An 18310-nucleotide genomic window follows, 5' to 3' on the forward strand; every position below is an offset into this window, starting at 1 on the left:
AGAGAGAGAGAGAGAGAGAGAGAGTGTGTTGCCAGGTGCTCCTTATTTGTTCCTGGTGCCAGCGATTTACTCACTGGACATGTTCTTCCCCTTACACTGTGTTGTCTCTCCCTGTCTGACCTGAAATCAATAAATCACAGAGCTACAGCAGGGAAAAGAACAAAAGCTGTGAAGGACAAAAAAGTTACAATTTATAAAAGATGTCAGGATATTAGAAGAACAAAAGAATAATTAGCATGTAATAAATTGATATTATGATGTAATAAAAGTAAATAAGAATGGTGTTTCTAATGAGTTCTCTGTGAAAGTCTGTTTTTCCACTTGAATAAAACCTTTTATCAGGTCATAATAACAGTAAAGATTTTAATTATAATTCTGTATTCCTGCAAACTCCACATGGTTCTATCAGCCCAGTGTCTGCGTCATTACATTTCACTAATAATACAAATTTAATGTGGAGAAATATGAAGAAAAAAAACTCAACACATCCCAAAACAGGGGTGGACAGGAACGAAGTCCATTTACTGGAGTTCTGAATTTAAGGAAGTTTTTCGTATCTATACTTTACTCGAGAGTTAACTTTTTGGAAAATTATGACTTTTACTCCACTACATTTGAAGGACAAATATTGGACTCTTGACTCGAGGACATTTCTCTGAAGGTTCCTGTTACCTGTTACTCTGAAAAATAGCTTTCATATTAGCAGATGAATTTTCATTTCTTTTCTAAAACGCGAGGCCATACGCTGTGTTCGTGACAGGAGAAAACCAATCACAGTAAACTCCGCCTCTGATCAAGTTCAAAGTGCTTGCTGCAGTTTTTTGAACAGGGGTGGGTTTCCTGAAAGCCTCTTTCGGCCAAGAGTGTCTTTAATTACCTCCTAAGATCCACCGTCAAGCTAACATGGTTTTCCTAAACAACATCATTGCACAAGTAGTCCTTTAGTTTGCTCGGAATTTACGAGAGACCCGGACCACTCGCTCAAAACAAAGAGCGTCTCACTCACAGCTGAATCCACAGACTGCGCTGCACCTCTGAGGGACTCTCACAGTCAACGGGGGAAACTGGTGTTGAATCTGCTGCTGGTGTTCAATTATTTTTCTTGTAATTTGCAAGTACATCGAGTTAATTATTACATAAATATATGAAAAACATTCAGAATATATTTCAGTATGTTATGAAATGATGTACGGATATCGTAATGTCACATTGATATCGGCACATTTTAATCAGATTTAACTCCATTAGGCGAGTGATTATCTCATTTAGTGTCATGAATGAGACACATTTCTGCACCTCTAACTCTCTGTGTGTGTGTGTGTGTGTGTGTGTGAGTGAGAGAGGGGGTATTTGATCTGTCTCTACCTCAGGAAGTATTTCTAAAGAGGTCAATTCATCATCCTTAGGTAGAGACAGATCAAACCCCACCCCTGCAAACACATGCGAGAGCATTGCTAACTTGGCATTGTGGGTAACAGTTGAAATAATCCTGACTGTATGTTTGAGTAATAGCGAAATGAGCCGGCATGGGGAACACATTTATTTAATTATTTAGTTTATTGTTTGCTCATTCTTTCGTGTGAACATTTATTCATTTAATTAAAAACACACTTGTAATAAAAAATATTGCCCAAAAATGTAAAATAGTTTCAATTATTAATTACCACATTATATATGGTAAAAAACGAACATCATGTGACCTCATCGACTGGACTAAGCAACTACTAATGCCTATATCAGGGACTCGCACCGCAAAGAAGCTCTTCGTAATGTTGCTCTTATCACTTCTTCTTACGAGTGAGTTCGGGAAAACCACGTACAGAGACAACGTTCGTTGCTTCAGAGAGTCTTAATTTGCTCTTTAGCCCTAAAGGGCAACGTTATCGGGAAACCTGCCCCTGTTCAGTTTGAACTTGGTGGTGGTGATGATGGTAATGATGACTACAGCAGATAAAAATGATGGTTCCTCACCAGAGCACCCAGGGCCAGATCTAAAGTCCATGTTTGAGATTTTTGAAATGAAGAAAGATTTGTATTGTTTTTGCTCTGTTTACCGCAAACAAACGTCATCACTGTTACACAAATTTCCCGTACAACCTGAGAAAGCATGGTGAGGGATGTAAACATTAGTTGGCAGGGTGGGGGTGTTAAAAAAAATAAACAACAATGCGGACCTTTTGTCGATTCAGTTGTTTTTCTATCAGCATTTCTACAGGCTTTGTATCATATTCTACACGCTTTTTATTCTACAGGTTCTACAAGCAAGTCACTGCATTCAGTAGGTTGTTTCCAAGTCATTAGATTCTGTAAATGCATTGTGGCAACAATCCAACAACACCTTGACATTAAAAAGGTAACAAGAAAATCATGAATCTTTAAAAAGTACTTTTGAAGACTTATGGGCCTTTTCCACTACCCTTTTTCAGCTCACTTCAGCCCAACACGGCTCGCGTTTCGACTACCTCAGAGCAGCACGACTGAGCTCACTTCAGCCTTACTCAGCACCCAAAACTCGCACGGTTTTGCAGTGGGGCTGAAGTGAGCTCATCCGAGGCCAGTAGGGCTAGGGGCATGAGGAGACAATCCCCTGTGCACTGATTGGGGAGGAGAAGTGTCCTCACATGCCCACACATGCCCCGCGAGCACGCTGGGATCTTTAAATAACCACCATCTGTAAACACCGTAAACCAGGAAGAAGAAGAATTAGAAGACGACAAACAAGCCACAGCACCAAGACCAGCAACACTAACGACTCCATGTCCTCCATGTTTATTGTTTACTATCCGGGTCGTGAGACTACCGCGTAAAAGGTCACTGATGTCACTGTTTGCGCCACCTAACGACATCACGTGACGTCCACCCACTTTCGCTATCTCCACCCAATGTGTCCACCCACTTCCAGCCAGCACAGTTCAGCGCGGTTGTAGTCGAAATACAACCCCAACAGCCCCACTCAGCTCCACTCAGCCCAACTCAGCACCACACCGCTCAGCCCAACTCAGCACCGCACGGCTCAGCCCAACTCAGCCACATTGGTAGTGTAAAAGCCCCATAAAACTGCACATGAAGCAATTTTTTTTTGGATGCATTTCAATAAACATGCCCTGGTGAAAATCTTTCAAAGATCTTCAAGGATCTGTGAAGTTCTTTGTGAGGGTCTTTGAGGATCCTGCTGAGGAGATCAACAAAGATTCTCAAGGATCTTTGTAAGATCCTTGTTGAATCCTTGAGGATCTTGCAGGATCCTTGCAAAGATCTTTGAGGGGATCATTATCTCCCATCTCATCTCATTATCTCTAGCCACTTTATCCTTCTACAGGGTCGCAGGCAAGCTGGAGCCTATCCCAGCTGACTACGGGCGAAAGGCGGGGTACACCCTGGACAAGTCGCCAGGTCATCACAGGGCTGACACATAGACACAGACAACCATTCACACTCACATTCACACCGACGGTCAATTTAGAGTCACCAGTTAACCTAACCTGCATGTCTTTGGACTGTGGGGGAAACCGGAGCACCCGGAGGAAACCCACGCGGACACGGGGAGAACATGCAAACTCCGCACAGAAAGGCCCTCGCCGGCCCCGGGGCTCGAACCCAGGACCTTCTTGCTGTGAGGCGACAGTGCTAACCACTACACCACCGTGCCGCCCCAGGGATCATTATGAGGATCTTAAAAGATCTTTGTGAAATCCCTGAGGATCTTTTCAAATGATTTTGCAAATGAAGATCTTTGAAGATCTTTCTAAGATCCTTATCTTTCAGGATCTTTGACAGGTCTTTGACAATCCTCATGGATCCTTAAAGATCCTGTGAGTTTTTTCACCAGGGTACTGTTGAAACACACAACTGCAAAGTTTGAGATGACAGGATCTGTAAAATATCAATATATGATAATGAAAAAGGGGTGGCAAGGTCGTGTAGTGGTTAGCACTGTTGCCTCACAGGAAGAAGATTCTCGGTTCAAGCCCAGTGGCCGACAGGGGCCTTCCTCTGTGGAGTTTGCATGTTCTCCCCGTGTCCCCAGGTTTCCTCCGGGTGTTCCGGTTTCCCCCACAGTCCAAAGACATGCAGGTTAGGTTAATTGGTGGCTCTAAATTGACCGTAGGTGTGAATGTGAGTGTGAATGGTTGTTTGTCTCTGTGTCAGCCCTGCAATGATCTGGCGACTTGTCCAGGGTGTACCCCGCCTGTCACCCATAGTCAGCTGGGATAGGCTCCAGCTTGCCTGCGACCCTGTAGAACAGGATAAGCGGCTACAGATAATGGATGGATGGATAATGGAAAAGGCAAACCTCCCAACCTCGAGTGCAAAGATTATGTAAAATATCTTGGAACCTTAATCGAGAGAAATCTTACCTTTAAATACCATATTGAACATATAACTGTTAAGATAAGTAAAACTGTAGGAATGACTGCTAAACTCAGGCACTTTGTACCTTTTAAGACACAACAGTACGTCAAATTTATCAGTTTCTGATCTTTCCATACATATCTTATGCTGTTACAGTGCGGGGCCTTGCCAGTAAATGTAACTTAAATTAGATTTTGATCCTACAAAAACATGCCCTGCGCTTCATGTCTTTTGCAAAAAGAAATGAGCACGCGGTGCCACTTTTTGTTGATGCTGATATTTTGCCTGTAAAATTCCTATACTGTGAATTCGTATGCTGCCAAACGCATGACATTCGAAATGGGTTGCCCCAACCAACATATTAAATCTTTTTATTGATACCAGCAGCATCCATTCATACAGTACTCGGGCTTCGACTTCCAAGAACTTTTACAAAAAAAATCTAGACCAGAAATGCAATGTAATGCATTTTCTAGAGCAGAAGTAAGGGTATGGAATGACTTACCAGGGTTATTAAGAGAGCTTCCAAAACAACAAAACTGCATACTGCCCTGATCGATAATCTTCTTAAATATGACAATTATACTCAAGGGCATCAGAAGCATTTTTAATGGGGGGGGGGGGGGGACACTGGTGGGAGGTCTGGGGGTCGTCCACCCAGAAAATTTTTAATTAATTAGATGCCATTTCCTGCATTCTGGTGTATTTTTAACAGGTTGTTAAACACCTAATTTTACCTACAAAAGTCACTTAATTCAATGACTATTTTAGAGACTCAACAATAAGTCCTCATTCAACTCGTCCATATATTCATCAGCCTGTTTTTAAACCCACTGCTCTGCCTAAGATAATGAGATGAATGTGACACAATTTATCACCAACAATGACTTTATGGGTGTATTTTACTTTTTATTTTGTGTTTCCTTTTTTATTTAGTTTTAGATGTAACACAACATGCCACTGTGCCAAGCAATAGTGACACTCAACTGTATGTTTAAAAATAAGAATATTCATAATTTCACACAATGAACAGGCATGACATGGCATCATGCAAACTTCATAACACAAAATCACACTGTGTCAAGCAACGGTGACACATAAAAAGATAACTTCATACAGTGAAGAGGTGCAATTTTGTCAACCTACATGCAATGGTGGTACTACAGTAACATTTTCAGATTAATATAACAAATAGATTTATAGATATAACTCCTTCTTACATTGGTGCCACCACAATTTCTACCACTTCATAACTTTTATCCCCCTTTCCTTCAGAATCCACCTGGAATAACATCCATCTCTCTCCATCGCTTTCCTCTCTACTATTCCTTCCCCATACACTGATTTCCCATGTTACTTTCCCAAAAACTGGCAAAGACCAGACAAAACAGGGAATCAATAAATATCATCAGAGCAGACTTGACCTCATTCTTGGCATTACAATAAGGTCGCCCTACTGGGTTTGAATTAAATGATAGCTAACATTAAGCTAGCTGATACATCTCCTAACATTGACTAGCCAGCTAACTGCACTAACATTTCCATTGGGACAAAAAAACCCTGTCCTGTGGGGAAATTCTGACTGACTTTCCGCTTCTTTGTAATGTCCTTATGTCCATTGTGTCTGGGGAGGAGCAAATACTGCAAACAATTCATCATCAACCAAGAATACCCCATTAGGCTAAGCTTATTTCATTGTTTAGTTGAACATTAATTTAACGTGGCCTAGGGTTAATTTTGAGGGCATAGAACAAAAGAATAAGGTTTTAGCAAAAGCCAGACATTGTGAGGTGGCAATGGGGCTGACGTCACCTCCTCCACTCTCGAGCAGCTGCACCAAAAATGTCTCCGCTCGCGCTGAGATTCACTCGCGTGCGGTGAGTTGTTGTAAGAAACGCCCGGAAAACCCGGAGTGGATTTTCAGTGGTCTGTGTATTCTCTTATCGATCAAGTGGAATGGATTCTTTCACGAAGCAATAGAAACGGCGCTGGGTGAACTAATATTTTATGTAAATGTCGGGGCGTCCAAACGAAGAATTATTAAATGTGAAGGGGACACGCCCCCTTCACATTCAGTGGTGGCGAAGCCCATGATACTGATATCTCTCAAATAAGTGCCGCTCTAAAGAATCACAGATTTTGATTTTTTCTCTTTCTACCTTGATAAATGGTGCTTTTATAGTTATGTTTATCTTTTTGACGAATTAATTACTTTTTCTTCCTGTCCAGCTGTAACAATTTCTTTCCAAGTTCTTTAAATTATTATTATTATTATTATTATTATTATTATCATCAGTTTCTTTTCTCTTCGTATTCTTTTTTTCCCTTTCCTGATTTATGATAATTTATTTAATATGACTGATCCACCTCGATTAGCATGACGACTTGCGGATCAGTACAATATTGTAACACAAACAGCTCTGCAGACGACACACAATTTATAGTTTTGCTTTTCCTTTCTTTCAAGGAATCATTTTATTCAAATAACGGAATTTAAAGCTTCAATTTTTTGAAGAGGGCAGTTAGTTTGTGTCTCAGGTGCAGTTTGTGTGATTAGTTACAGTGTTGTAGTAAATTTCACAGTGATTTCAGACACATTGCAGTCGGATCAAGTCCCGTTTTGTGCTGCAGCTTCTCACATACGTCCATCTGACCCAAAGACTCTGTGACAAGTCATCAGTGTGCAGTGAAAAGAAACAATCTTCCTCCTCACGACATTGATGATGAACCTAAAACCTCTGCTTCAGTCTCACTATTAGAGAATGTGTCTTACTGAGGAGCAGGTCATGTGACTCTCAGAGAGATGATCTTACCCCAGTATCTCCAGTTTACAGTGAGGATTCTCCAGTACAGCACAGAGACGCTTCACTCCTGAGTCTCCCAGATTATTCTTAGACAGATCCAGTTCTCTCAGGTGTGAGGGGTTTGATCTCAGAGCTGAACTCAGAGCAGCACAGCCTTCATCTGAGACACCACAACCCCACAACCTGCAGAGACACAATGACACACACTTCATCAACAGATTTTCATCTTGGTGTAACAGTGGTTGTGAAGATGATGTCTCTCATGTTGGACTGTCTCTATTCTCTTCACCAATCACAAGCTATTATTAATAATGACTCAAACATTACCACTGTTACTGACATTAAGTTTACTCGAGGTGCAAATGATTCAGCAAAAAGTCAATAATTTAAAGGTTTAAGTGAAGAGTCAGGTTTTGTAGAATTTATCTCTGCTTGACTGGATTTTTAATGATCACATATTTAATTGTAAAGACACTTAATTATTTCTTGAAAGTAAAAGTGATTCTGAGGAGAAATGATCACTTCATGACAAATATATTTGTTCTGCATGTTTTACTTTTACAGAAAATTTTAATTGATAAACAACACTGTATACAACTATTAACTGCTGCTTTAGTGAGTTATTGTGACTCTCAGAGAGATGATCTTACCCCAGTGTCTCCACTTTACAGTGAGGATTCTCCAGTACAGCACAGAGACGCTTCACTCCTGAGTCTTCTAGTTTATTCCCAGACAGATCCAGTGTCTTCACAGTCAGATGCAGTTCTCTCAGACTGGAGGTTTCGGAGTTGAGCACTGAGACCAGAGCTTCAGCGCTTCTCCCTTTGATCGTATCACAACTGATCCTGAAGGAAATAAAATAATACATCATAAACTCACACAAATGATCAAACAGGTCCTCAAATCTTTCACTGCACCATTTCATTTTCATAAATGACAAAAGTACAAACTCCGAGTCGACAATACACTGAAATGCTGTAACAGTAATTCACAGTTCGAGCTGTTCGGATTTGAGTTTTCTGCTGCACACGTCATCACTGACACATAGGATAAACACGCAACATTAAATCTGATCACCAAATCGGGAAATAAGAGTCTGATCTAAAATATTTACAAGAGGAGAAAGGAAAAGAGTTTCAAAAGTCAGGTTTAGATGAAGCAGGCAGAGTTCGAGACAGAGTCATATTTATCTGAACAGATCAGACATTTGATTTGTTCTCTAATTAGTGAGCGATTGAAATGATCACAGCCCAGTGCTGAAGGAGTTTTATGGAGATACTCATGATGAGCTACTTGGCTAACTGTGTCTGTGTGTGTGTGTGTTGCCAGGTGCTCCTTGCAGACATCTCAACCTGCAGAAATTAATTTCAGTGAGGTGTCGTGATGCATGACTTTTTTCCGCATCGAGAGGGGGGTCACGACACCTCCCTGAAATGAGTTTGGATGTCTGTAGGCCAATCAGGATGCTCTTTGTTTAGCATGCGCTACATGAACAGGCACATGCGCAGTCTCCCTCGCGCACTCCGTCATATGTGCGATGCAGACATTAATGTTTTGCGTGCACGCGCTTGCTCGCTTGCTCTAGATTCTGGGAGATATTCTCCAAATTCCGGGCATCAGGGAGCCGCTATCAATATGCGGGAGACTCCCGGAATTTCCGGGAGACTTGGGATGTCTGTGCTTATTTGTTCCTGGTGCAAGCGATTTACTCACTGGACATGTTCTTCCCCTTACACTGTGTTGTCTCTCCCTGTCTGACCTGAAATCAATAAATCACAGAGCTACAGCAGGGAAAAGAACAAAAGCTGTGAAGGACAAAAAAGTTACAATTTATAAAAGATGTCAGGATATTAGAAGAACAAAAGAATAATTAGCATGTAATAAATTGATATTATGATGTAATAAAAGTAAATAAGAATGGTGTTTCTAATGAGTTCTCTGTGAAAGTCTGTTTTTCCACTTCAATAAAACCTTTTATCAGGTCATAATAACAGTAAAGATTTTAATTATAATTCTGTATTCCTGCAAACTCCACATGGTTCTATCAGCCCAGTGTCTGCGTCATTACATTTCACTAATAATACAAATTTAATGTGGAGAAATATTAAGAAAAAAAAACTCAACACATCCCAAAACAGGGGTGGACAGGAACAAAGTCCATTTACTGGAGTTCTGAATTTAAGGAAGTTTTTCATATCTATACTTTACTCGAGTGTTAACTTTTTGGAAAATTATGACTTTTACTCCACTACATTTGAAGGACAAATATTGGACTCTTGACTCGAGGACATTTCTCTGAAGGTTCCTGTTACTTGTTACTCTGAAAAATAGCTTTCATATCAGCAGATGAATTTTCATTTCTTTTCTAAAATGCGAGGCCATACGCTGTGTTCGTGACAGGAGAAAACCAATCACAGTAAACTCCGCCTCTGATCAAGTTCAAAGTGCTTGCTGCATTTTTTGAACAGGGGTGGGTTTCCTGAAAGCCTCTTTCGGCCAAGAGTGTCTTTAATTACCTCCTAAGATCCACCGTCAAGCTAACGTGGTTTTCCTAAACAACATCATTGCACAAGTAGTCCTTTAGTTTGCTCGGAATTTACGAGAGACCCGGACCACTCGCTCAAAACAAAGAGCGTCTCACTCACAGCTGAATCCACAGACTGCGCTGCGTCTCTGAGGGACTCTCACAGTCAATGGGGGAAACTGGTGTTGAATCTGCTGCTGGTGTTCAATTATTTTTCTTGTAATTTGCAAGTACATCGAGTTAATTATTAAATAAATATATGAAAAACATTCTGAATATATTTCAGTACGTTATGGAATGATGTACGGGTATCGTAATGTCACATTGATATCGGCACATTTTAATCAGATTTAACTCCATTAGGCGAGTGATTATCTCATTTAGTGTCATGAATGAGACACATTTCTGCACCTCTAATGGGCCTTTTCCACTACCCTTTTTCAGCTCACTTCAGCTCAACACGGCTCGCGTTTCGACTACCTCAGAGCAGCACGACTGAGCTCACTTCAGCTTTCATGATTCACTTCATGATTAATATTGCCATCTTATAAATCTTTAACACTTGTTTTAAAAGTCCATCCATTCAATTCAATGAATGGATGGACTTTTAAAACAAGTGTTAAAGATTTATAAGATGGCAATATTAATCATGGGCATTACCGTTACACAAAACTCGCACAGTTTTGGAGTGGGGCTGAAGTGAGCTCAACCGAGCCGAGTGGGGCTAGGGGCATGAGGAGACCATCCCCTGTGCACTGATTGGTGAGGAGGAGTGTCCTCACATGCCCACACAAACCCCGCGAGCACGCTGGGATCTTTAACCACCATCTGTAAACACCGTAAACCCGGAAGAAGAAGAATTACGACAAAGAAGCCTTATGCGCCTCGCCTCATCTATATGCTCTTGCCAGGATCTGTTGGCGTTGTCGGTGACAACAAGCCACAGCACCAAGACCAGCAACACTAACGACTCCATGTCCTCCATGTTTATTGTTTACTATCCGGGTCATGAGACTACCACTTAAAAGGTCACTGATGTCACTGTTTGCGCCACCTAACGACATCACGTGACGGCCACCCACTTTCGCTAACTCCACCCAATGTGTCCACCCACTTCCAGCCAGCACGGTTGTAGTCGAAATGCAACCCCAACAGCCCCACTCAGCTCCACTCAGCCCAACTCAGCGCCGCACGGCTCAGCCCAACTCAGCCACGTTGGTAGTGGAAAAGCCCCATAACTCTCTGTCTCTCTCTCTCTCTCTCTCTGTGTGTGTGTGGTGTGTGTGAGGGGGTATTTGATCTGTCTCTACCTCAGGAAGTATTTCTAAAGAGGTCAATTCATCATCCTTAGGTAGAGACAGATCAAACCCCACCCCTGCAAACACATGCGAGAGCATTGCTAACTTGGCATTGTGGGTAACAGTTGAATTAATCCTGACTGTATGTTTGAGTAATAGCGAAATGAGCCGGCACGGGGAACACATTTACTTAATTATTTAGTTTATTGTTTGCTCATTCTTTCGTGTGAACATTTATTCATTTAATTAAAAACACACTTGTAATAAAAAAATATTGCCCAAAAATGTAAAATAGTTTCAATTATTAATTACCACATTATATATGGTAAAAAACGAACATCATGTGACCTCATCGACTGGACTAAGCAACTACTAATGCCTATATCGGGGACTTGCATCGCAAAGAAGCTCTTCGTAATGTTGATCTTATCACTTCTTCTTACGAGTGAGTTCGGGAAAACCACGTACAGAGACAACGTTCGTTGCTTCAGAGAGTCTTAACTTGCTCTTTAGCCCTAAAGGGCAACGTTATCAGGAAACCTGCCCCTGTTCAGTTTGAACTTGGTAGTGATGATGATGGTAATGATGACTACAGCAGATAAAAATGATGGTTCCTCACAAGAGCATCCAGGGCCAGATCTAAAGTCCATGTTTGAGATTTTTGAAATGAAGAAAGATTTGTATTGTTTTTGCTCTGTTTACCGCAAACAAACGTCATCACTGTTACACAAATTTCCCGTCCAACCTGAGAAAGCATGGTGAGGGATGTAAACATTAGTTGGCAGGGTGGGGGTGTTAAAAAAAAAAAAAACACAACAATGCTGACATTTTGTCGATTCAATTGTTTTTCTATCAGCATTTCTACAGGCTTTGTATCATATTCTACACACTTTTTATTCTACAGGTTCTACAAGTGAGTCACTGCATTCAGTAGGTTGTTTCTGAGTCATTAGACTCTGTAAATGCATCATGGCAACAATCCAACAACACCTTGACATTAAAAAGGTAACAAGAAAATCATGAATCTTTAAAAGGTACTTTTGAAGACTTATGGGCCTTTTCCACTACCCTTTTTCAGCTCACTTCAGCCCAACACGGCTCGCGTTTCGACGACTTCAGAGCAGCACGACTGAGCTCACTTCAGCCTTACTCAGCACCCAAAACTCGCACGGTTTTGCAGTGGGGCTGAAGTGAGCTCAACCGAGCCCAGTAGGGCTAGGGGCGTGAGGAGACAATCCCCTGTGCACTGATTGGTGAGGAGGAGTGTCCTCACATGCCCACACACGCCCCGCGAGCACGCTGGGATCTTTAAATAACCACCATCTGTAAACACCGTAAACCAGGAAGAAGAAGAATTAGAAGACGACAAACAAGCCACAGCACCAAGATCAGCAACACTAACGACTCCATGTCCTCCATGTTTATTGCTTACTATCCGGGTCGTGAGACTACCGCTTAAAAGGTCACTGATGTCACTGTTTGCGCCGCCTAACGACATCACGTGACGTCCACCCACTTTTGCTATCTCCACCCAATGTGTCCACCCACTTCCAGCCAGCACGGTTCAGCGCGGTTGTAGTCGAAATACAACCCCAACAGCCACACTCAGCTCCACTCAGCCCAACTCAGCACCACACGGCTCAGCCCAACTCAGCCACGTTGGTAGTGTAAAAGCCCCATAAAACTGCACATGAAGCAATTTTTTTTTCGACGCATTTCAATAAACATGCCCTGGTGAAAATCTTTCAAAGATCTTCAAGGATCTGTAAAGTTCTTTGTGAGGGTTTTTGAGGATCCTGCTGAGGAGATCAACAAAGATTCTCAAAAACTTTTCAAGTATCTTTCAAATTCTTGCCAAGATCATCAAGGAGCTTCAATTTTCTAAGATCTTTGTAAGATCCTTGTTGAATCCTTGAGGATCTTGCAGGATCCTTGTAAAGATCTTTGAGGGATCATTATGAGGATCTTAAAAGATCTTTGTCAAATCCCTGAGGATCTTTTCAAATGATTTTGCAAATGAAGATCTTTGAAGATCTTTCTGAGATCCTTATCTTTCAGGATCTTTGACAGGTCTTTGACAATCCTCATGGATCCTTAAAGATCCTGTGAGTTTTTTCACCAGGGTACTGTTGAAACACACAACTGCAAAGTTTGAGATGACAGGATCTGTAAAATATCAATATATGATAATGAAAAAGGGGTGGCAAGGTCGTGTAGTGGTTAGCACTGTTGCCTCACAGGAAGAAGATTCTCAGTTCGAGCCCAGTGGCCGACAGGGGCCTTCCTCTGTGGAGTTTGCATGTTCTCCCCGTGTCCCCAGGTTTCCTCCGGGTACTCCGGTTTCCCCCACAGTCCAAAGACATGCACGTTAGGTAAACTGGTGGCTCTAAATTGACCGTAGGTGTGAATGTGAGTGTGAATGGTTGTTTGTCTCTGTGTCAGCCCTGCAATGATCTGGCGACTTGTCCAGGGTGTACCCCACCCATCGCCCATAGTCAGCTGGGATAGGCTCTAGCTTGCCTGCGACCCTGTAGAACAGGATAAGCGGCTACAGATAATGGATGGATGGATAATGGACAAGGCAAACCTCCCAACCTCAAGTGCAAAGATTATGTTAACTATCTTGGAACCTTAATCGAGAGTAATCTTACCTTTAAATACCATATTGAACATATAACTGTTAAGATAAGTAAAACTGTCGGAATGACTGCGAAACTCAGGCACTTTGTACCTTTTAAGACACTACAGTACATCAAATTTATCAGTTTCTGATCTTTCCATACATATCTTATGCTGTTACAGTGCGGGGCCTTGCCAGTAAATGAAACTTAAATTAGATTTTGATCCTACAAAAACATGCCCTGTGCTTCATGTCTTTTGCAAAAAGAAATGAGCACGCGGTGCCACTTTTTGTTGATGCTGATATTTTGCCTGTAAAATTCCTATACTGTGAATTCGTATGCTGCCAAACGCATGACATTCGAAATGGGTTGCCCCAACCAACATATTAAATCTTTTTATTGATACCAGCAGCATCCATTCATACAGTACTCGGGCTTCGACTTCCAAGAACTTTTACAAAAAAAATCTAGACCAGAAGTGCAACATAATGCATTTTCTAGTACAGAAGTAAGGGTATGGAATGACTTACCAGGGTTATTAAGAGAGCTTCCAAAACAACAAAACTGCATACTGCCCTGATCGATAATCTTCTTAAATATGACAATTATACTCAAGGGCATCAGAAGCATTTTTAATGGGGGGGGGACACTGGTGGGAGGTCTGGGGGTCGTCCACCCAGAAAATTTTTAATTAATTAGATGCCATTTCATGCATTCTGGTGTATTTTTAACAGGTTGTTAAAGACCTAATTTTACCTACAAAAGTCACTTAATTCAATGACTCTTATGGCCCTTTTCCACTACCCTTTTTCAGCTCGCTTCAGCTCGCTTCAGCCCGACACGGCACACGTTTCGACTACCTCAGAACGGCACGACTCAGCTCGCTTCAGCCCTGCTTAGCACCCAAAACTCGTACGGTTTTGGAGTAGGGCTGAAGCGAGCCAAACCGAGCTGAGTGAGGCTGGGGGCATGAGCAGACACTCCCTGTGCACTGATTGGTGAGGAGGAGTGTCCTCACATGCCCACACACACCCCGCGAGCACGCTGGGATCTGTAAACACCACAAACCCGGAAGAAGAAGAATTACGAATTACGAGAATTTCTGAAGCCTTATGCGCCTCGCCTCATCTATACGCTCATCTATATGTCCTCCATGTTTATTGTTTACTATCCGGGTCGTGAGACTACCGCTTAAAAGATCACTGATGTCACTGTTTGCGCCACTTAACGACATCACGTGACGTCCACCCACTTTCGCTAACTCCACCCAATGTGTCCACCCACTTCCAGCCAGCACGGTTCAGCGCGGTTGTAGTCGAAATGCAACTCCAATAGCCCCGCTCAGCTCGACTCAGCCCAACTCAGGACGGCACGGCTCAGCCCGACTCAGCCGCGTTTGTAGTGGAAAAGCGGCATTAGAGACTCAACAATAAGTCCTCATTCAACTAGTCCATATATTCATCAGCCTGTTTTTAAACCCACTGCTCTGCCTAAGATAATGAGATGAATGTGACACAATTTATCACCAACAATGACTTTATGGGTGTATTTTACTTTTTATTTTGTGTTTCCTTTTTTATTTAGTTTGAGATGTAACACAACATGCCACTGTGCCAAGCAATAGTGACACTCAATTGTATGTTTAAAAATAAGAATATTCATAATTTCACACAATGAACAGGCATGACATGGCATCATGCAAACTTCATAACACAAAATCACACTGTGTCAAGCAACGGTGACACATAAAAAATAACTTCTCACAATGAACAGGTGCAATTTTGTCAACCTACATGCAATGGTGGTACTACAGTAACATTTTCAGATTAATGTAACAAATAGATTTATAGATATAACTCCTTCTTACATTGGTGCCACAACAATTTCTACTACTTCATAACTTTTATCCCCCTTTCCTTCACAATCCACCTGGAATAACATACATCTCTCTCCATTGCTTTCCTTTCTACTATTCCTTCCCCATACACTGATTTCCCATGTTACTTTCCAGAAAACTGGCAAAGACCAGACAAAACAAGTTCTTCAAATCACAACAGGGAATCAATAAATATCATCAGAGCAGACTTGAGCTCATTCTTGGCATTACAATAAGGTCGCCCTACTGGGTTTGAATTAAATGACAGCTAACATTAAGCTAGCTGATACTGTACATCTCCTAATATTGACTAGCCAGCTAACTGCACTAACATTTCCACTGGGACAAAAAAAAACCTGTCCTGTGGGGAAATTTCGACTGACTTTCTGCTTCTTTGTAAAGAAGTTCCTTATGTCCATTGTGTCTGGGGAGGGAGCAAATACTGCAAACAATTCATCATCAACCAAGAATACCCCATTAGGCTAAGCTTATTTCATTGTTTAGTTGAACATTAATTTAACGTGGCCTAGGGTTAATTTTGAGGGCACAGAACAAAAGAATAAGGTTTTAGCAAAAGCCAGACATTGTGAGGTGGCAATGGGGCTGACGTCACCTCCTCCACTCTCGAGCAGCTGCACCAAAAATGTCTCCGCTCGCGCTGAGATTCACTTCACTTGCATGAAGTGAGCTGTTGTAGGTAACGCCCGGAAAACCCGGAGTGGATTTTCAGTGGTATGTGTATTCTCTTATCGATCAAGTGGAATGGATTCTTTCACGAAGCAACAGAAACGGTGCTGGGTGAACTAATATTTTATGTAAATGTGGGGGCGTCCAAACGAAGAATTATGAAATGTGAAGGGGACACACCCCCTTCACATTCAATGGTGGCGACGCCCATGATACTGATATCTCTCAAATCAGTGCAGCTCTAAAGAATCATAGATTTTGATTTTTTCTCTTTCTACCTTGATAAATGGTGCTTTTATAGTTACGCTTATCGTTTCAACAAATTAATTACTTTTTCTTCCTGTCCAACTGTAACAATTTCTTTCCAAGTTGTTTAAATTATTATTATTATTATTATTATTATTATTATTATTATCAGTTTCTTTTCTCTTCGTATTCTTTTTTTCCCTTTCCTTGTCTCGTCTCGTCTTCTTCTGCTTATCCGGGGCCGGGTCGTGGAGGCAGAAGTCTAAGCATGGAAGCCCAAACGTCTCTTTCCCCAGACACCTCGGCCAGCTCCTCGGGCGTTCCAAGGCGAGCCGAGAGACATAGTCCCTCCAGCGTGTCCTGGGTCTTCCCCGGGGGGACATGCCTGGAACACCTCCCCAGGGAGGCGTCCAGGAGGCATCCGAAAAAGATGCCCGAGCCACCTCAGCTGATTCCTCTCGATGTGGAGGAGCAGCGGCTCTACTCCGAGCTCCTCTCGAGTGACTGTGCTTCTCACCCTATCTCGAAGGGAGCACCCAGCCACCCTGCGAAGGAAACTCATTTCGGCCGCTTGTATCCGCGATCTTGTTCTTTCGGTCATTACCCAAAGCTCATGACCATAGGTGAGAGTCGGAACGTAGATCGACCGGTAACTTGAGAGCTTCGCCTTTTGGCTCAGCTCCTTCTTCACCACGATGGACCGGTAAAGCGACCGCATCACTGCGGAGGCTGCACCGATCCGCCTGTCGATCTCACGCTCCATCCTTCCCTCACTCGTGAACAAGATCCCGAAATACTTAAACTCCTCCACTTGAGGCAGGACTTCTCCACCAACCTGGAGAGGGCAAGCCACCCTTTTCCGGTCGAGAACCATGGCCTCGGACTTGGAGGTGCTGATTCTCATCCCAGCCGCTTCACACTCGACTGCAAACCGCCCCAGTGCATGCTGAAGGTCCTGGTTTGAAGAAGCCAACAGGACAACATCATCCGCAAAAAGCAGAGATGAAATCCTGTGGTTCCCAGACAGGATTCCTTCCGGCCCCTGGCTGCGCCTAGAAATTCTGTCCATAAAAATTATGAACAGAACCGGTGACAAAGGGCAGCCCTGCCGGAGTCTAACATGCACTGGGAACAGGTCTGACTTACTGCCGGCAATGCGAACCAGACTCCTGCTCCGTTCGTACAGGGACCGGACAGCCCTTAGCAAAGAGCCACGAACCCCATACTCCTGAAGCACCCCCCACAGAATACCACGGGGGACACGGTCGAATGCCTTCTCCAGATCCACAAAACACATGTGGACTGGTTGGGCAAACTCCCATGAACCCTTGAGCACCCTATGAAGGGTATAGAGCTGGTCCAGTGTTCCGCGACCAGGACGAAAACTGCATTGTTCCTCCTGGATCCAAGGTTCGACTATTGGTCGAATTCTCCTCTCCAGTACCCTGGAGTAAACCTTCCCTGGGAGGCTGAGAAGTGTGATTCCCCTATAATTGGAGCACACTCTCCGGTCCCCTTTCTTAAAAAGAGGGACCACCACCCCAGTCTGCCACTCCAGAGGCACTGTCCCCGACCGCCACGCGATGTTGCAGAGGCGTGTCAACCAAGACAGCCCCACAACATCCAGAGACTTGAGATACTCAGGGCGGATCTCATACACCCCCGGTGCCTTGCCATCGAGGAGCTTGTGAACCACCTCAGTGACTCCGGCTTGGGTAATGGATGAGTCCACCTCTGAGTCATCAGCCTCAGTCTCCTCAGTGGAAGACATGACGGTGGGATTGAGGAGATCCTCAAAGTATTCCTTCCACCGCCTGACAATGTCCCCAGTCGAGGTCAACAGCTCCCCACCTGCACTGTAAACAGTGTTGGCAGAGTACTGCTTCCCCCTCCTGAGGCAC

General features: G+C 42.9%; 1 protein-coding gene across 30 annotated transcripts in view; it reads right to left on the reverse strand.

Annotated features, from left to right (window-relative positions):
* The window catches only part of LOC132891954 (protein NLRC5-like), an 888139-nt gene that overhangs the window by 38327 nt on the left and 831502 nt on the right, over positions 1-18310 (reverse strand). For 27 of the 30 annotated variants that reach the window (XR_009655388.1, XM_060930219.1, XM_060930146.1 and 24 more), the window contains 2 exons: positions 7808-8002; positions 7167-7340 (listed from right to left, as the gene is read on the reverse strand). Coding sequence is in view for 29 of the 30 variants with exons in the window: in XM_060930219.1 (XP_060786202.1) it covers positions 7167-7340; positions 7808-8002 (369 nt within the window). In the remaining variant the exon portion in view is untranslated. The remainder of the gene's footprint in view (positions 1-7166; positions 7341-7807; positions 8003-18310) is intronic. The other 3 variants (XM_060930399.1, XM_060930210.1, XM_060930323.1) reach the window with 2 other exon arrangements.

The sequence above is a fragment of the Neoarius graeffei genome, chromosome 1, assembly GCF_027579695.1.
Source record: "Neoarius graeffei isolate fNeoGra1 chromosome 1, fNeoGra1.pri, whole genome shotgun sequence".
Classification (NCBI taxonomy): domain Eukaryota; kingdom Metazoa; phylum Chordata; class Actinopteri; order Siluriformes; family Ariidae; genus Neoarius; species Neoarius graeffei.